This window comes from Carassius gibelio, chromosome B7 (genome assembly GCF_023724105.1).
Source record: "Carassius gibelio isolate Cgi1373 ecotype wild population from Czech Republic chromosome B7, carGib1.2-hapl.c, whole genome shotgun sequence".
NCBI lineage: Eukaryota > Metazoa > Chordata > Actinopteri > Cypriniformes > Cyprinidae > Carassius > Carassius gibelio.
Genome location: NC_068402.1, coordinates 10,431,737 through 10,452,959, shown reverse-complemented (window position 1 = coordinate 10,452,959; position 21,223 = coordinate 10,431,737). Strand labels below are relative to the sequence as shown.

The window sequence follows — 21,223 nt, the reverse complement described above, 5'->3', positions numbered from 1 at the left end:
AAATACAGTGTTTAAATATATTTCAGTTAATGTTTCATTTTTCAAGTAACTAATTTTTTTTATTTTTTATTGTTTTAGTTTAAGTTTCAGATACCTATAATAGTCCCGCTTCAAGATGACTTGCATTTTAATTTTCATTCACTGTAAATATGTGATGTACAGTAGACCTAGAAAATACAAAGACTGGCTTGGGATCATTTAAGTGTTATTAACGTTATTAAATTGTCTGCTAAGAAAGGCATGAAAGATTTAAAAAATCAAATGGATTGACATGCTTACTCTTTCACATCAATATTTCACCTAAACATAATAACAATTATAGCAATTACTTCTGCTGCTTTCATTTATTGATTACTTAGCTAAGAAATCCATGTAAAGGAACACCAAACTGGATAATGTGCAGCCGTAATGGGCATCAATGCACATTAACTGAACATTATGGAGAGGTCAAAGGTGAAGTTTTAAACACTAACCTCATAAGTCTCCCATTTCTGCACAGACTTCAAAGCGCTGATCCAGTCTTCCATCTCCTTCCTGCTCTCTGCACACAACATCAGCTTACGGAATGGAGTGATAACCTAGGAGAGTGAGCAAAAGACATATAGCTGTGAGCTATTAAACAGATGTAAATAATGAAGGAATGAATGAATGGGGCTGTCTCAAAATCGCTCACTAGGTTTTGAGAAACCCATTGAGAAGAGGTTTTTACTTACTGTGAAACTGTTGTTGATGTTCTTAGTGCTGGTCTCAGCCACGCTGGCATCTGAGAGGTCGACCTCATCAAATATTAGAGACTGCAAGACAGTAGCACGTTTCTGTCACCAAAAAAACAATGAAACAAGCACCTATACAGCACCACCTGAGGTTCAGTCTGCTCCAGAGGAACACAGAGACCCATGCTTTTACCTTTGAATCTTTGGCATAGTAGAGAGTCCTGCCTCGCAGTTTAAAGTATCTCCTCTTCCACCTCTGAAACGAGCTGGTCTGTTTGAGCAGAAGACCCTCCTTCACACTCTTCTACAAAACATATGCAAAGAAAGAGAAAAGAGATTTAAAAAATGGCATAAAAGACAGCTAATGCAAATACAACAACTTGATTGTTTTTATAATAGTGTTCATGAGTCAGTGTGTGTGCAAACACGTTTCCCTACTGCCACATTTTTCATAATGAAGCATTTTTATGCCATGCTAGAACTGGCTATTTTTAGAAGCTGCTTCACGGCCCATCGGATTTACTGGTGTTCATAAATTGCTTCTTTTGCACATGCATGAAATTCAGTCTTCTGCTTGTTAAACTGAGCATAATAAGAAATGAACACACACAAACCCCTGAGGCTTCAACTTGCATTAACAATCCTGTAGTTCAATCCCAGTGGCTTATCACCAGTACCAGATGAAATTTGGAGCTTTTTCCACATTTTCTATGCTTTATTCACCACATTATTTATGTGGTTTTTGACTGTTCTAAACATGATAAAAATGTGCTCTTTTGGTAGCTGGAAGTACAATCAAATTAGTCACAGAATATGTATTTAATAGGTTATTTGTACTGTAGATCTTCATAAATGAAAGGTATTTTAATTCCTTAAAAAGTCTGCAGAAATTTCTGCTTATAACTATAGTTGTTTTAATAATTCTGAGGAAAAGACTAACGAGGACTGGTATATTAAACTGAGTCTATCGGATTTACCATAACACTGAAAAACCAGTTAGATCACTTTCTAACGCTTCCTTTTTTCTTTGCAATGCTATCGCTTAATTGTTCACAAAAAACAAACAATGGTTAACCGTAAATGCATTACGGTAAGCTTACAGTAAAACCTGATCCGTCGCCTAGCAACATTTCTGACTCAAGTTCCTGAGAGAGGAACTGCCACATTTCCAAAGTTCACCGTGGTCATGTCATCAATTCATCTCTAACTTTCATCATAAACCTTGATGCTTCAATCTTCTCAGAATGGCAGAGAAGCTATAAAAGACTTTCAACGAGTAATCAAATACAGCTGTTCTCCGTGGCACAGTAAAATATAAAATTACAACAGAGTCTGTCCTTGTCTAAACATGCAGGGGCATATTCTGTCCTCTCTCATGACGTGAGATGTGGATTTCACAACGACAGTAGCTTGGTCAGCAGTGAGACAGGCTGACGGGACAGAAACAACAGCGTAACTGTCACAATGAATACAAAGAGAGTGAGAGTGTTGTTACTAAACATTAAGGAAATCAACATGAGTAATCTAGCCAGGCAATCTGCCAAGAGTAATGACGTACATACGAAGGGAGTGAATTCATTAACAGAGTTTATGGTCTGGTGAGAAATAAAGAGTGTGTGTATGTTCTGTATGTCTCTGTCTTTATTCAGAATAAAAGTCAAAGAGCCTGATTCTCATTATTACACAGTCCTTGAGAAAAATAAATCTGCTTAATTGTACTGAAAATGCATTTACAGTATACTCCAGATATAAAATTAATGACACAGAATTTAAATAATTTACAATTTTAATAATCTTTTGTTGTGCTTTAAGAAATATTTACAGTATTTTTGATGTATCGACTAACACACAAAAGCCAATGTACTTCATTTTAATTTGAACTGCAATCATATTTAATATTTTAAATGTACTGAATTGCATCATGACCATTACACATGTATTTCAATACAGGTACATGACATACAAACATAAAAATGGAGAGTAAGTGGAGGGTTACGTCACATGTAAAATCAGATTTGAGCCACTTTCAGCCGCAATGTCAGTGTAACCTCTGAGTCACTTTTGCAGGTGATTAAATTCTCCACATGCCTTTCAACAGGTGTCTCATTTTCTCCACCATGACTCCCAGCAGAGCTCATAAATGTATGTGTCTGGGGACATAAACTGCCCTCAGAAGGTAGTTAAATCTGTCAAATCCTCCCTTTGAGGACATCTGGGGGTCGTTTTCAATTAGAAAAACCATTTACAGAAGAATTAAATAATGGTTTCTTGGAGTAGATTTAGGGATTGTTTTAGTTTATAGTCATATTTAGATTAATATAAAAATAACAGAAGTCTATTCTATGTATATATACTAATTTAGGAGATTAACGCTAATGTGTGTGTGGCTGAGGTTTTGCTATTTTTCTTGAAAACAAAGTCAATTACATTATGGAAACAAGGTAATATATTTGTATTTTATAAAATATAATTAGCTCAGAAAACAGAAAAAAGAAAGAAAAGAAGAAAAGTGTATGTGTGTGTGTAATAAAATGAAACAAATGTACAAAAATGTGATGGATGAAATGGTTTAAATGTGCGAGTCTAAACTTCTGGATATCTGCCAGTGAAGCTTCCCTCTACACTGAAACAAGCATCAGACCCAGACATCACTCACTTCATCCTTTCAGAACAGAGCTGGTTCCACATTCATAAAAGATGAGGACATCTTTGATCTGTCACAGTGTGCAAGCAAACACACACACACACACACACACACACACACACACACACACACACTGTCTCTCTCTCACACACACACATACACACAGACAGTGTGATGTCAGCTGGTGACTCAGAGGAACTCGAAGGACAGACATTCTCACACAATGATTGCTATTTTTGTTTAATCTCCTCTTCCTCTTCTAATCCTCCTCCCCTCTCTCTCTTTTTAGTTCCTCTCAAATCCGCCACTTCTGTATTCTCCCTGCTGTTCTCTTCCTCCTTTCTCTTTTCTTTCTTGCGTCATTCTGGCTCACCCTGTTCATTCCTTTCCCTGTTTCTGTCATTCTCTCCTCCTTTCTGTTTTATATCCTCCTTTTTTGTCATCTCTGTCATCTGAAGGACACATTGCATCTGCAATGCCCTACATAGAGCTGAAACTACAAATCCCATGATTCCTTTCAGCAAAGCTGATTAGATCCAAGTAGTTATAAAACCTAGCGAGAGCTACCCGTTAGCATTCCCATTTGTGTCAATGGGAATTACTCTGGATGCTGCCATTTCCATTTATGAGTACTGAGTTTATAAATGCTTTTTTAATTTTTTATTGAACCAGTCACATGTACATGGCTACCTTTGAAAGAAAAGATGGTTTGAAAGAAAGATGTTTGGCCCCATGTGGCACCATAATTATGTTATTACACCATCTACCAGAAGGAAATAACAGGCACAGCTAACCTACCAAATCTTGACCTCCGGAGGAGTCTGTTGTTCCCATGCAAATACCTGGCTTTGAGGTGCTGTTGTGGTGTGAATACAAACAATTCAGTCTTAGACGTTCAGTCTAATTACATTCCCAAGGTCCTCTCTGCTCTGAAATTAACCTACCTTTTGTAAAATATGGCTATGCAATCTTTGTACATTTAAAGCCTTAAAATACTACTAAATGTCTTATTTTTGTTTTTCAAAAACTATTGGGATGAATAAGTCATCTTCTGACCCTTGAATTCCTGTTAAAGTGGATCTGAGTGGCTTTTTAAGTCAAAGCAGTACGGCTATTAGGACAATCATGTGTCATTATACTCATAATATGACTCAATAACTCCAACCCAGCTCAGTAACTATGCAATCTATAATAGTGAAAGAGAGAGAGACAGAAAGATGATTCCACTAAATAAGCAAGGGAACAAAAGGGAAAATATAAAAGAAAGCATTACCTCCAAAATACTAAATCCCCTAGCCATAAAAGCGTCATTAACAAATTATACAACTCCAAGATATATTGCTTGTCCATTCAGGAAATGTCATCATAGATAAACAAATCACATGCAATAAATCTTTATTAAGTGTCCATTTAAAAGAAATCAACCTGATCGAGTAAGTCACATGATCCGCTGCCAAATGCTTACCATATGTAACAGTACAAACTTAACATGTTCCTATTGACTTTAATGGAAAAAAATAATGCTGTTTGTATAGCTTACAATGAATGAACACAATCAGACCAATAACCCAATTTCAGCCAATCACCCTTATCCATCAGTTGCCATGGAAACACCAATGAGCTGTCAGCAAACACAGCTGTCATTCAAACAACCAGTGTTCCAAAGGCGTGGTCAAACACTGTGTGGCACTAACAGCATGCAGGGCCATGAGCTACACTATCCAGAAGCACAGGTCAACACTGTTGCTACATTTATCGACAAAAATTAATGAAGACACTTTCTTTGTTCAGCAAAGCCTGGTTAAACACAGATCTTATTCATCAAAACAACAGACTGTTTTTCCCTTAAGAAATCCCTTCTTGATTCAGATATAAAACCATCTCTTTTCCTCCTCCTAGACATTTCATAAATAATTTAAATCAAAAAGTTAAGCAGAACTGAGCTCTCAAAAGCTTTGTTCAGACAGGCAGGAAATATTGGATGTTTTGGCCATATCTGACTCATCTGTCTGTAGCAAAGAATCAAACTAAATCTGATTTTTACAAACAGTAAAACATCTAATTCATAGTCATATCTAGTAAGAAATCTGATTGAAATCTACTTTTATAATATGTCTCTGAAAGGTCAGATCATATTTCAAGTAATAGCCTATTTGTTTTGTGAATGGTAGCTTTAAATTAGTTTTTCTTTCCACACAAAGCTTTTGTGACCTTTTTGTAATATCATACAAACTGCTCAATATTGTCTAGAGCTGTGTTCAAATACAACTCATATTCGCTCACACTTTATATAGAATATTATACCTGAAAGTATACATACAGTAATGCCTGTCAATTATCTTCTCTGATGTGCCATGTGAGTTCACATATGCAGAGGCACAATTTCCTGATGCAGATATACCGGATATTGACTACACTGTCTGAACAAACAAAATCAGATTGCATCACTTACTGTACAAAATGACACTTCTAAAGATCAGATGGGATTAATGTGCAGTGTCAACAGTATGAAAGACAGTTTGGGTTAGATGGTACAGTCTGGTTAAGGTTGAGTTAGAGCCAGATCAATTACCCAAAGCACCCACAGAGACTAAGGGTCCCTTTCACAGCTAGTAATTATCATAATGAACTGATTACAGCCCCTGCAGTAGAGCCTATGAGTGTGTGTGTGTGCAGCTAATTACAGACTAAATCACACAGCCTGAGAATTTACTACCTCTGAGGTGTCACCCTCAAGAAGCCAAGACTCATTCAGTAACGGTGTCAGATCTTACACATGCAATGTGCTAATAACGAGAACTGTTGCACACATACTGTGCAAATCACACACCATTTAGCATATAAGTTTTATTGAATGATTAATTAACACATCATGTGACACACTAAATCGCTAATATTGGCTTTACAGTGAGCAATTCAAAACCTTTATATTTGGTCTCATTCTAATTTTGAATATGGTTTAAAATTGGAATCGTTCACACATGAAAATGTACTCATCCTCAGGCCATCCAAGATGTAGATGGATGTGTGTCTTTATCAGAAGGGATAGCATAACATCACTTGTTTTGAATGGATGGGTGCCGTCAGAATGAGAATCCAAACAGCTGATAAAAACATCACAATAATGCACAAGTAATCCACACAGCTCCAGTCCATCACTTAGCATCTTGTGAATTACAAATAAAAATTGTTTTTAAGAAACAAATAAAAAATTAATCATTGCATTTCTCCAAATCCTTTCTGATGAAGAAAGAAATTCACCGACATCTTGGATGGCCTGAGGGTGAGTAAAGTTTTCATTTTTGAGTGAACTGTTGCTTTCCTTCAAACTTTAGTTGAACTAAAAACCCGTACTTAAAATTAGGGCAACATCACAGGCTGAGAAAAGGAGAAAAAAACACTTTCAAGTCCTAAACGGGAGGAGGCTAGCCGCCAGACTGATGTACATTAAAGACAGAGAGTTCTTTGAACGTCAAAATGGTCAAGTGATTGATATACTCATGCACCCAAGAGAGCATCTATTGCTGCAACCATGTTAGTCTACAGTTTTAGATATTAATGTTTATTAGATGCTAAAAGTGAATGCATTTTGAGCTGCAACCAAAAGGTGTGTTGCACCCCTCAAAGGGAAGTGCTGTTTGAGTGATATGTGCATGTAGACACACATGTGATCCTATCTACAGACCGCCAGGACACACAAGAACACTCAGTGGTCGAGGGTATGATGGGTTTTTGGTCGGCAACTGGATCAGTGGAGACGAGAGAGCTGATAAATGCTAATCCTACATTACACATGGCCACAGAACATCAGTGTGCATGCTGATCCCTCCATCAACAGGCTTTCAAAGATGTCTCCTCATTATCTTGTGACAAATGAAAAATGGAAATTGAGTAGTCAGGAGGCAGATATGTTCCTTTTTACAAAAAAATGCTAATTCATATGTCTAATAAAAATGTAATACTCAGTATTTTATAAACATTTTGAATTCACTTTCATTTTTTCATTTTTCATTTTAATTTGATTTTAAGTTGTAATAATTTTGTTACAAGCTGTTTCTGCTGGGCTTAATTACATTTTGTATCAGTTTCAGTTTGACTAATTTGAATCTGCTTGCTCAAGAGTCAATTTAGTAGCTTCTTCTTAAATAAGTGGCAATGACATGCAAAAAATTAGAGACATACAGTAGGATGACAGAGCTAAAATGATTCTGGTTAGCATAGCTCACATAATTTAGCGTTGGAAATATTTGACAAATGTTTTGGCATCTCTGCAAATCAGAGCACAGTTTGACATTACTGAGATATCTTCCATAGAGGATAAGGATATAAGATTACTAAGGTCTTTAGCATACTTAAATTGGGATTAATCTGTCAAACAAATGTTTCAGTTGCCATTATTAACCTAGGTCTAAATTATTTGATGTACATTATGTATATAATTAAGAAAGGAATTCATTAATGATAAGATCATACTCTGTGCTGTGCAGTCAGGTATAAAATCATCTGTGGCTGGATATTCCTTATGGATTCATTTTACGTTTGAAAAGGACATGAACAGCAAGCTGTTATTTCACTAAGAAACTTGGCAAAAAGATAAAGGATGTGTTCTGTATGCAACAGAGGTCCAAATAAATGAGGAAGCACGTCAAACAAATTACATACTGCAATCACAGACATTCCTGCCTGGGCTGTAATTTTTCCTGAAGTTGTGTGAAAAAGCACTGACATGTTTGAATTTACCTGACTCCAATTGAAAAGGGCTTTTGTCAAGGATGAGAAACCTGAGAAGCAGAAGCCCTCATTTAATCTCATGTCTGTATAGGAGCAAGATTGAGATATTGAAAAGATCTTATCCGAATACAGTCCTGGCCTAGTGATGGTTCTGTGACAGATGCTTTAGACAAAATTTGATAATAACAGTGTCTGTGTGTCCAGACCATCCAGTTCTGTTATTTATTACAGGCTTTGCATTAATGCCTCGATAATCAGATCAGCACAAACGAGCATGTCCTGCTAACCCAGATAAACCTTATGACGTGCACACACACACACACACACACACACGCACACGCACTGCATCATCTCACATATACAGTGAGTCTAACCCAATACACATATGCACAAAGCCAATCATGAATCAGCCAGTCATGTTGACAGGAAGAGATCACCAAACGGATAAGACCAGGATGAGACATTCAGCCTCACAAGCCAAAAATAAATAAATAAACTACACAAAATCAAGTGGAATTAAATGGAATAGCCTAACCAAACCTGTGAGAAGACACTATTGCTGATTGTCTGTCCTTCTGTTGTTCTCACTGAACTGTTGGAGGAGGTTTCCAAAAAGTCGTCTTCTCTTAAGTGGCTTGCATCTCCCTGCCCACCTCCATCACAGCCGAACAAGAGCGGGGCAAAACAACACACACTGCCTGGACACAGCCTGGGCATGATGGGTCCCTTCAGCCATCGACATGTACACACACACACTTACAGACACACAGGAACACGCTGAGTTCCTCCTGGCTGCACCTGAAAGACACACCTTCTTTTTAAAAAGAACTTCCTCTTACAGGTGAAGTGATAAGACCGCCCATCCTATTACACCCGGACCTACCGTCTGAGAGGCGTGTGAAGGTCTATATTTAGAACCAGATAAACTTGTTTGGTAAGCATCAGTATTAACATAACCACAGAAAATCCCAAGCGGCTATAGGCCAAGACAGATGTTCCTATTAGATTAACTGTGATAATGAACCATCCTTTGGGAACCAAAAGAAAAGGAGATTGGTGAATGGAGACTGCTGCAAGACGTCTTTAGCTTGTCAGAATTTTTTTTTCTCCAGAAAATGTAAATAATAATCACTTATTTATTTGTAAGTTGAAAAAAATTTGCTCTAAAATGCAAAGACACTTTATGCTATAGATACATTTTTATAAATATACATTTGCTAATTGCTAAATAAATTGCTAATAATTTTCAAAAACAATTATACAGAAACACACAGCAAATACCACACACCTTTTTAAGTGAAAAATTGTATTATCTTGTAAAATATACTCCATTTTTATTTATAATTAGCTTTTTTATTTCTCCTAAGGCAGGAGTTTTCAAACTTTTGAAAGTTGAAATATGATGATCTCTTTGAGAGAATTCATTCCTATAGTATATTTATGCATCTGTATTTACTTGTATAAAGACCCATTTATACCTAAAATTAAAAATAAAAACACTATAAACATGCATCATTCCATCAACTGGAAAATAGTTACATTACATATTACATATATATATATATATATACAGTATATAGTGCCTTTAACCCCCTGCCCTACATTAGAAAAAGATCTAAGACAAAGTTGATGCTTTTGTCAATTCCATGAAAAGTTATGAGCTATGAAAGAGCAGCCGGTGAGGGATAAATATTTCCTATTAGACTTCTGAAGCATACAAGCTTGTTCCAAAACAAACCTACATGCGGAACATTCAGAAACATCTAGTAAACATCTTGACTGTTACAGAAACAGGTGGGATGTGGAAGAGATGAGCAAGATGCATCTGGTGAGAGGTGGAAAAAGATGGAAATACAGACCAAAATACACAGTGAAGCATGAAGGGTGGGCTCTGATCTGATTTTTTCTGTCCGTGCTGGAGAAGCAAACACTGTAATGAGCAAAACTATAATTGACAGCAAACACTGAGAGAGAAGTGTTTCTCTGTCATGTCTATGTGCAAACCTCCATCCAGACTCTTTATCTTCTCTTCACACATTACTGTCCCAGTCTCAATGTGTCTGCGGTTTTACAGCCTGGTAATGAGATAAAACATCTCTGTACTACAGCGCAAGGCTGAGTGAAGGAAGATATCATTCCTTATGGCTCTGTTTATGAGAAATAGGATGAATGAGTGCATTTGTGGATTGCAGTTCATATTAAGGACACTAGGAGGCAGTAGCTGCAGGAGCTAAAGCAGCACTGCAGTTATTTGTAAATTTCTGTTGCTGTCTCTGATACACTGATGCTGATCACACACACACAACCATACCACAAACATAGCATTCACACTGGCGCAATTTCACATGTGAAACACACATTTACACAGCTGACGTTGCATGGCGGCCCATGATAATATGATGGCATGCTGGGTTGTCATAGAAACTACACTGGCTGGGGAGACGGACTATCTAAAGGCCGGGCCACCAGGCCACACACACATCCACACTGTAAATCAACACAAATTCCCACATCAACATGCTGGGTTGAAGGCGACCTGCTGCTGGAGAGGAAATGAAATGCTTTGTCACTTCCTGCGAGAGAACGAAGCGAACGCAGGGGGATTGGCAGAGTCACACAACATATGGGGTTGTGCCAGCTAATCTGCGTATGGAGAGACAGCCCAGTGCCAACATTAAACCTAATGAACCCAGGCGTCAGATTTAGTGTCTGCATCAGAGTCAACATGATTCCCTCGGTGGATGTAGAGCGGAAATTCTCCTCCGTATTTAGACTGATTAAACATGACTGGATCCAAGTGTAGATTATCTTCCTGCGCTATTATGATGAAAATTAGAAGAGGAAGTTGAAATGACACTTTGGGAAATTTGATAAACATATGAACATGCACAAACACACCATTGCTGTGGGAGATCGCTCTAATCTCATTGCAGAATTACTGAGGACTGCTTCCAGCATACGCCACAAATCTGAGACTGATTCACGCATAATCCTTTGAGTGAGAGAGAGAGAGAAAGAGAGAGGAAGAGAGTGACCAAGGTTCTTTGCCTTCTTTTCTTTCATTACAATCTAAGCTGGAAATAAAGGTAGAATTGAGGAAGAGAGTGAGCTGACATTCAGCCAAGTATGGTGACCCATACTCAGAATTTGTGCTCTGCATTTAACCCAGTGAACAGCAGTGAACACACACACACACAGTGAACACACACCCAGAGCAGTGGGCAGCCATTTATGCTGCGGCGCCCGGGGAGTAACTGGGGGTTCGGTGCCTTGCTCAAGGGCACCTCAGTCGTGCTATTGCCGGCCTGAGATTCGAACCCATAACCTTAGGATTAGGAGTCAATCTCTTCCCTGCCACAACTTTCCCGATAGGACTCAAAACATTTACATACAGGATCAGCAATTAAAAATTTAAAGTAATGGATTGGTGTGAATATTTTACAAACAGTATTGTCAAAATATCAGTCACACACACAAACCAGTGTTAACTGTGACAGGGATTTTTGATTTAGTCTTGGTCTATCCTGAGACATTCTTAATAGTCTTAGTCACATTTTAGTCATATGAGTCTTATATAGTTTTAGTCTACGAAAAGTCATTGCATTTTTGTCAACTTTTAGTCATTACTTTTAGTCATTACTTTTAGTCAAGCTGCAGTCACTAACATTAATTTTGGTAGTTATTTCTTCGAACAAAAATAGTTATTAATTCTCTCTCTAGAACAATTCAATTAAGCTTATGATAAATTTGAATCAAGGATTGATTTGGAAAAACTTTAATAAATTATGAAAAGTTTCATTTTTGGGTGAACTATCACTTTAACAGTAGTGAAAAGGAAGCAACTTATAAAAATTATAGTTGTTCATATATAACATATTTAATATATATAACTTGTAATTTTGAAAAAAAAAAGAAGCAGAATAAGACAATAAGACAAATATGAAAGAGATACAAATTCAACAAATTTTTCAGATACAGAAGGTTTACTTAAAATATATTTTGTTGGTTAACATTATAATGGCACGGATAGGTAGCAATGCTGTCCCTTTAAGATGGAAGGCATGCATGTAATACATACACAAGTTCAGTTTTCACCCATCTGTCCACTTAATCCATAACTGTTTTTACATGAGATACTCCACACGATGCTGTGTGTGTATTTGAGCGCTGAGAACTGATCATGTGCTGTATATGAACATTGAAAAAGTGGAGCATGCGCGCAAGAGAGAACTTCTATCAGAGCGATTCCGCCTATCCCGGGAAAAACGGGACGTCTGGTCACCTCATGAAAAAAATTCAATACATAAAATATCAAATTTAAATAAGATGGAAGTAACGTACAAACAAGACTAAGTGTGGTGACTCAGAATTTGTGCTCTGCATTTAACCCATCCGAAACACACACACACACACCCGGAGCAGTGGGCAGCCATTTTTGGCCGGGGAGCAGTTGGGGGTTCGACGCCTTGCTCAAGGGCACCTAAGTCGTGGTATTGAAGGTGGAGAGAGAACTGTACATGCACTCCACCCACCCACAATTCCTGCCGGCCCGGGACTCGAACTCACAACCCTTCGATTGGGAGTCCAACCCTCTAACGATTAGGCCACGACTTCCCATTAGACATTGATGAACTTAATTATTAATAAAGAAAGAGAAGAGATTATGACTAGAGAAACAGTGTGCATCACACAAACTCAGCGTGGATGGAGGCTAAGGGAGAGGAAGAATAGGGACTGAAAAGCCCCACAGAGGTGACAACACCTATGGAGTGAACACCTGCTGCTCGTGTCATAAGCGCTGGACTGAACAATGGCTTTGTGACTGAAGTCCTGTCACTGCTGCTCCCTTATGAGACATACACTGACACTCTGCTCAGTCACGACATCCTCCTCAACACTGAGTGCTCTGCCGCTTGTGCCGTCTCCACAGAAAGAATCCCCAGCCATTTCTGCGACAGCGGGATGAGTGGCGTTCCACTAAAGAGTTCCCCTTCACACACTCCTCCACACACAAGCTCCTGAACAAATCATCACATATATAAGTGGAATATGTCTGCTGCACAACATACGAGCATGAATTACAAATAAAGAAGTTTAAAAAAATGTTCCATGGAAATGTCAAGTCTTTCCATTGGATTTAGGGGGTTGCAACTGGTGTGGTCGCACCAGGCCACATGCTTGAGGGGGCCCCGCGGCGAACAGACCAAGGTATTATGGCATTATGATTGGTCAGATCACATGTCAATCAACCTCCTTACGATGGGACAATGGCTAATTTGTAAAGTAAAGATCCCCTTTCACAAATTGTCTTGAATGCAAAACTATAAAACACAACAAGCTTAATCAAGTCTTAATAAATCCCTACACCACAAACACATGAGTCCAGTGGGAAAAAATATATTATGAACCACATACAGCTGTTGTGTATGTTAGTGCACAAAGAAAGAGAGAGAACTGTTGCAGACTTTCATTCCACTTAACCTTTCTAGTAAGAGACACATGCACCTGACCCAGCACCTGTTCTGTGTGTGCAGGTCTCAGCTGTACACCTGGGTCATCTCCTTTCCTGACAGTGTTCATAAGTGAATGTTATTATATTTGAGCGTGTGAGTGTGCTCTGTGTGTGTGTGTCTCGTCAGCAGTTCTTCTCTTTACTGGCAGCACTTGACTTCCTCAGGCAGTGTAATATTTTCTGCTGAATTAATCAATCACAGAGCATGCTCTCTATGCAGATGAATCTCGCAAGATAAATGAAGAGAACAGAAAGTTTCCAAACATTCAAATATAATCCTCTTAACGTCAGTTCACATTATGAGTAAGGCTTATAACGACTGAGGCTGTACTGTAGGCATCACCTGATCACAAACACACACACACATCAAATTTTCCACCATAATGGTGAGTCAGTGCTTGGCTGGGGATCTGAGAAACTGTCTCAGATCTGGTCTGCATCTTCACTGACTTTAGTTTTGAAAACATACAATATATTTTGATCCAAAATAATTATATTTAGCATCTTTACACAGCTTAAAGTGCTTGCTATAGACACAAATTACACTTAAGATGACTGTCTTTGCTTCCTACTGATGTGGATAACTACTAATTACAGTATCTAGCTAATAGGTTGGTCATATTTTTAAAGGGATGGTTAAATGCCTTTTGTTTTGCCTCGGACGTCCCGCTTATAATGTAAAAAAAAAAAAAAAACATAATTCAGAAGTAATAGGCTATTTCTGTCCTGTTTTAACCCCCCTCACCAGAACGCTCTGTTTGAATAGGTGTGGCGGATTGTAGACTGGGAAGTAGACACCCACTGGTTTGATAGGCTAACAGTTATGCAAGTTTGACAGCCTACATCCTTCACAGATGGACGTATAAATACTCTGTACATATCAAACAATCTGTATTAACATGCAAAGCAATACCGAGCACATAATAAAGACCCGCGTTCGCCTCTCTCATTATTTACATTACATGAACAAATCGGTGGGAGGGGATATGATGTAGATACAGGTGTTGATCTTCTGTGGAGGCTTGTTTAGCCACACTATTACCTCATAAAGTGGCACATTCCACAAACTGCCATTTTAGCAGGTTTTAAAGGGCACCTATTATGTCCCTTTTTACAATCTGTAATATAAGTTTCAGGTGTCTCCAGAATGTGTCTATGAAGTTTCTGCTCAAAATACCTGTCCCCGCCCTCTTTTTCAGAATAGAGAAGTGTCTTTACAGCTCATAACTGCAAAAAAAAAAAAAAAAAAAAAGACACTATCTGTTTGGTTTTGATTATCATGTCTATTGTGCTGAAATCACACATTTTAAAGCTATATGAGTTTAAACTTCTGATAAACTGTTTTCTGAGCGCAAACATCCATAACACGTTTATAGAAAGTGACTGCACAAGGCACGTGAGTACTAAGTTCTCTTAAAAACATGCATAAGTTACAAAGACACAGTTGGTTATGTTTGTGAAGGTAAACATCTGAGAAAGAAATCTCATGTTTACAGTACCTATACTGCTGACATAAAGAATAAAATTAAAGCAGAGAATCACTTACTGCTCTGGACTAAATAATGCCTATAGCCTTAATAAGAAGACATTTCTTACTTGAATGCTGCTTTGAAATGCTCTAGCGTAAAGATAAAGATGGCGGATTGAGTGCGGCTCACTAAGGGCGGTGTCTCGGCTAGATTACGGCAGGGTCAGTCAACAATCGTGGGTGGGGCTGGTACAGTGAATTGTGATGTCCAACACACATTTATGTCCAAACATGTGAAAGTGAATTTTGCATAATAGAAGCCATTTAAGTTCTGAAACTTACAGGATGTTTTTTTTTCTTACAGTATAATGGCCTCTTATAGATTAAAATATCAATGGAATTTGGGTTTCTAATTTCATGACCCATTTAAAATGTTTTTGAAAGTATTCTTTTAATGTTTTACCAAAAATACAAATAAATACAAAAAATATAAAACAATTTATAATAACTGTGTTCAATTTGAATGCGCTTTAAAATGTAAATGTATTCCTGTGTTTGCAAAGCTGAATTTCCAGCAGCCGTTACTCCAATCTTCAGTCTCACATGATCCTTCAGAAATCATTCTAATATGCTGATTTGGTCCCCAAAAACATTTTTCATTTATATCATTGTTTAATTCAGTATAGCTGCTTAATATTTTCTAAAAGATTTTATACTTTTTTTTTTATCCCCAGGATTTTTTCATAAATAAAAAGTTCAATAGAACAGCACATATTTATTTATTTATTTATTTATTTATATATGTCTATAATTTAAAGTGTCCACTGAATATAATGATTAATTTCTTAAAAAAAAAATGAAATCTTACAAACCCCAAACCTCTGGTAGTTTACTGTAATTTTTCGCCAATGGGTTTAAGCAGCTGAAGTGGTGCCAGTATATCTGGCCCATAATTAAATTTGCTTTGGTGGAAAAGCACAGAATGGGCCCAGGCACTGGCACCCCTACCGCTATCTCAGCAGTGAAAACTATAACACACATACATACAAACGGTGTGTGTCCAGCACCCTGTGATCTCTCTCTCTCCCTAGGAAACCATGTTGCCCAGTGTGACCAGCAGACAGTCCCAGCGGCTCATTAACGGATCAGGCCTTCCATTGATCTGCAAGCTAATTATGACTCACTCTCTCTGTCCTTTTCTTTCTCTTGATACCCAATACACCACCATATTAGTGTGTGTGTGATGAATACGTGCGACGCCATTCAAACTACCTATTTACCCATCCTTACGTCAGAGCGTATCTTCCATTGCTCTGGTCTCAGAAGGAGGATTTGTGTCGATATCATCTTCCACAGGATAATCAGACAGTATCATATAACCTGTTCCAGTTCAATTACAGTAAACTACTCCAATCAGCGGCCTCCAGCAAGAACACACAGCTAGTGACGTCCAGTTGGTATGTGTGTGGGCACTGGAAAACAACCTACACCTTCCCTACTTCAGCCACATCATCATTTCTCCATCTATCTATTTTCTTGCTCTCTCCACTCACAAAACACTACCCAAAAGTACAGTGGTATTACCATGAATTTTAAACATGCACCATTCCAAAGTACATGAATATAGCAATCATTCAGCACTACTGTATATACCAGAGTACTGTAATACATCACACCATCATGGAATCTCAGCCCTCTATCTTTATCTCTGTCTTTATATAACAGGAACAGGTATGTAGGTGGATCCCTCAATGCCCTAAAATAGCCCATAATAAGGAGGACAAGAACCTCACCATGGCGACCTTGCTGTGCTTAACAGAAGAAAGAATCCAATTTTGAAGCATTGAAACATTAAATACATGTATTGTTGTTCAAATGTTTGGGGTCAGAAAGATTGTACTTCTTTTATATGGCAAGGATGCATAAATTTGATCAAAAGTGACAGTGATGACATTTAGAATGTTAAACAGGATTTTAAATAAATGCTGTTCTTTTGAACTATGTTCATCAAAGAATCCCGAAAAGGGCAAGAATCACATCAGAGTGCTTTCTTAAGGATCAAACTGAAATTCGATATGAAAATTCAGCTTTGCCAACACATAAATGAATGACATGTTAAAATATATTAAAACAGAAAACCCTTATTTTAAAATGTAATAATATTTCACAATATTATCTCACCTTTATTTCACCGGTCCTTAATATAAAGCATTTCACGTAGCGACACAGTGGGGCTTTAGGATTTTGATGAAATTAAAAACAACAAAAGTTACTAAAAATAAACAAAATATTCCTATTTTACAATATATCTAGCTCACTAACAAAAAAGTAACATTAATCACTCTTTTACAGATGATCAAATGTTCTTGCTTCTAAATTTGTGGAGTTCAAGTGCAGCTGTCTTTCATGCAAAAGGGGAACAAACAAAATACAATACTAAAACGTTCTGAAATCCATGTGCATTTTTCAACTTTTGACTGAAATTGTTATGCTGATAATATAATTTGGTTTGAAAAAAGCCAATCTGCAGCAGGGAGTACCTCTGTCATTTCAATGAGAATGCAGAGACAGTATTTCAACAGCCTGTGACAGCTTCTGTAAGCGGGAAACTCTGCATACAGCTCATTTGCATACCAATTTGCATATAGTCTCAGGTCAAACAGTCACGCTGTTACTAATAGATGTTAATAAGCAACTGTGTTAGTACAAGAGATTCAACACAGAGCCAAATCTGTGAGTGTCTGTGTACAGATTACAGTACATATGTGCTGGAGAGCATTCAGAGCCTCTTGAAGAAAGAACTCCATCTGTGTGTGTGTGAGTTTGTGATTAAGTGTGTGTGGGTTTACATTGGTGTAGAAGAGAACGTCTGTTGGATAACTGCTTTCATTTTTGCTTTAAGATTTACTATATTTTACTTATTTGCATACTTTCACTTTATTAGCACAACTTCTGAGTGTATGCAAACACGCTACAATACTTTGGTAGTACTAAAGTGCGTTTTTTTTTGGTTCTGCCAGTAAAACACTTAACTGAAAACTCCGTGCATATGTGTGTGTGTTTTGTGTGTCAGACTGCGTGAGAGTGTTACCAGGAGTATGTGTGTCCAGTGTGGTAGTCCTTCAGTGAGGGGCGTGAAAGGCTCTCCCCTTCTCCCGCTCCATCCACCATGCAAATGAGCCCTATACACAGCTCTCAATAACACTCAACACACAACCTGACACTCACCTCACCGTCCTCCCACCTACTCTCCGTGTCCTCTCTACTGTCACGCCATCTTTTCTGTCTATTTCAGGTCTGTGCAAATCACTTCATTTCTTTACCCATCTCACGTCTTTGTCTTTTTATACCTTCTTGTTTTCTTGAGTGTTCTTTATTTAGAGGAGCAAGGCTCTAATTTACATAGCCTCTGGCCACTGTGAGAGAGAGACGGAAAGAAAGAAAGAGGGAAATTCCTTTGGTCTTCTTGATGGTACTGGAGGTTGCATCCACATCTCTCTCACCATCTCTCCCTCCTGCAAACGCTCAACACAAGCCAAATAGGGAATCGAAGAAGAAAACAATACCGCTGCCAACTATCTCTCAGTGTGTGTCATCCTTTGCATATGATCATGTTGTTGCAGGCAGAGATGTTTTTTTCACTTCATCTCTCAAATAACTGACCCATGTCCCATTTTCTCTGCTCTTCTTTGCATTTTGGGTGTTTTTAAAAGACAACATTGATATTATTGAAAATAGCCACACAATTCAAATCATATTCAAAACATACAGTTTGTGAATAAAAATAGCCATCTAAAAATAGCCCACATTAGAACACATGATATAATATGTCAAGGGCTGAATTGTTTCTCGGCCCACACACGTTCACCTTGACATGCAAAACGGACAGATTTACAAGTCAAATTTCAATTATATGAAGCCATCCCAGAGACAAAAAACACCATATGAACATCTCTTCATTGGTGTCTTTTTAACTTAAGAATTATTTGATTATTAGTGATGCTAGCTATAACATCACTAATATTATTGTTCATAATTACACTGCCATTTAAAATACATTTTTTCTTTCTACGAAATGAATAGTTTTATTAAGAAAGGAAAAAAAACAAGATCATGGCTTCCACAAAACTATGAAGCACCACCACTATTTTCAACAGTGAATACATTTATATGGACAACAATATTAGGATTTTAGACCGATTAAGACAATAATATGATTAAGATTCTACCATGTAAACAAAGATTTTTGATTACCTTAATCTGACTAAAATCATACTCGAAGTTAGCACAAACCAAATGAAGACATGTGGAGAATCCCTATTTTATTTGCATTATTGAAGTGTAGTATAGGCATGAACACACCTTTAATCACATTATTACTGCCGTGTAAGACTTGGCCCTGGCAAACACCCACAACACCCTAGCATTGTAGAGGCCACTTCTGCATGGACATCAGATTATCTTCAGAAAATGTATGTTTACTTCATCACTCTTGTTTGACAAAGATAAATGAATCAAAATAATTAGAAGCGTAAAAACCAAGTCACTGATGATCAAAATATTCCAAGAAGAATTCTTCATGATGTTTCTAAGAGAGGGCATGCTCAATGTGAACACATTTCTAGAAAGTGAATAAAAATAGACATTGCTAAGAGCTATAGTGAGTGAGAGGAAACAGAACTGTGTGTGTGTGTGTGTGTGTGTGTGTGTTCTCCTCCGCAGTTTGTTAGGGTCAGTGTGTGTGAAGAGCGCTGGTGTGTAGTGTGCTCTCTCTGGCCGCCCCCTCAGGCCCTGATGTTGTGTAACCACCGCATTGCAGTCACACACACAAACACATAATGACTGAAGTGGCATATATGCAGGATAACACAAGTGTCTTCATGCGTAACTATGTTTGGGTCAAGTTTTGTCAACACTGTAGAGACCAAATACCTTCATAGTGATAGTAAAACTTGAAATCATACTGTACAAAATATACTGAACTAAAAAATGTGTACTTCTTAGCTAGTCACTTTGGATGTTTAGTAGTCAAACATCCTCAGCCATAGTGGAGGACAGGAGATAGAAAATATCATTAGCTCAATAAAAAATCAATAAATCAATGGAGAACAATATATGTTTGTGTTTGTTTTGGTGTTTGGGGCTGGAATTTCCTTTATTTATTGGCATCTATAGTTCCATGAAGAAGCTTTAACATTCATGGAACCTTTCCACCGCACAAAAGGTAGATTATAACACTGATTTTAAGAACCATTCATTAAAAGGTTATTTTGTGTTCTGCTCTGGTATTGCTTCAAAACCCCCCTTTTTTGAAGCCTTTATTTTAACAGTGTATGCTAAAAACTACAATGCTACATTCATCCCAGAGAGGACATCACAGAGAAAGTGGGCTAAAATCTGCAGATAAATATAGAAAAAGATAGATTGTTTTTGCTCACAGCAGGTGTGTGGAGCCTGGCCTGAATCTTCTGCTAAAACTCCAACAAGTGTTAGAAGAACATTTCCCATTGTTTTTTTGTTTCATCAAGCAATCATGGACAAGTGGTAAAGACTGAGAGGAGAAAATAATCTAACCACGGGAACACACACTCTTGTCCCTGAGGGCACTGTGCAACACACACAGCTTGACATGATTAGAAACCCAGTGGGAGACAAGTTAAAACAGTACAGATGGAGAAAGTGGGAAGGGGCTGGATAAATGGCACTCTGTCTATTTACCAGTGACATCTTTCCAATATCCAACAGCAGGTGATAAACAACATGAAAATAGAAAAAGAGACAGAGGGAAAGGCTGCTTGAGTAAATTTAAGAGGAAAAACACTTTCTCTGCCACACAGTTATTTCTCAATATTATTTCTTCACCAATATCATGCAAACACACAGACTTTCAACCCTCTGTGTCACAATGTTGCTGCCAAAGAGACAGAGGCCATAGACCGGTACCAGCTTGAGAATAAATGTAGCTTGTCTAAACCAATTCCACCAAACTCTACAGTGACAACTGATCAGCAATGGAATGAGAGGGAGGCAACAAAGACAGATCCCAATAAACCTTGTTCAGCCCAGCAGAGGGTTGTGGTGAAATCTGCACATTGCAACAGGCCTCCGGTGTGCTCACTGCAATACCCAGCTCTTACATCGCACTCTTAGGCAAG

General features: G+C 37.8%; 1 protein-coding gene across 2 annotated transcripts in view; it reads right to left on the bottom strand.

Moving 5' to 3' along the window:
- The window catches only part of si:dkey-172j4.3 (diacylglycerol kinase delta), a 57,390-nt gene that overhangs the window by 15,263 nt on the left and 20,904 nt on the right, over positions 1 to 21,223 (bottom strand). The window contains exons 1-4 of one of the 2 annotated variants that reach the window (XM_052561481.1): positions 8,629 to 8,870; positions 907 to 1,017; positions 714 to 794; positions 474 to 578 (exon numbers count right to left, since the gene is read on the bottom strand). In XM_052561481.1, the coding sequence (XP_052417441.1) occupies positions 474 to 578; positions 714 to 794; positions 907 to 1,017; positions 8,629 to 8,805 (474 nt within the window). In that variant the 5' untranslated portion in view covers positions 8,806 to 8,870. Of the gene's footprint in view, positions 1 to 473; positions 579 to 713; positions 795 to 906; positions 1,018 to 8,628; positions 8,871 to 21,223 lie in introns of those variants that run through there. The other variant, XM_052561480.1, reaches the window with a different exon arrangement.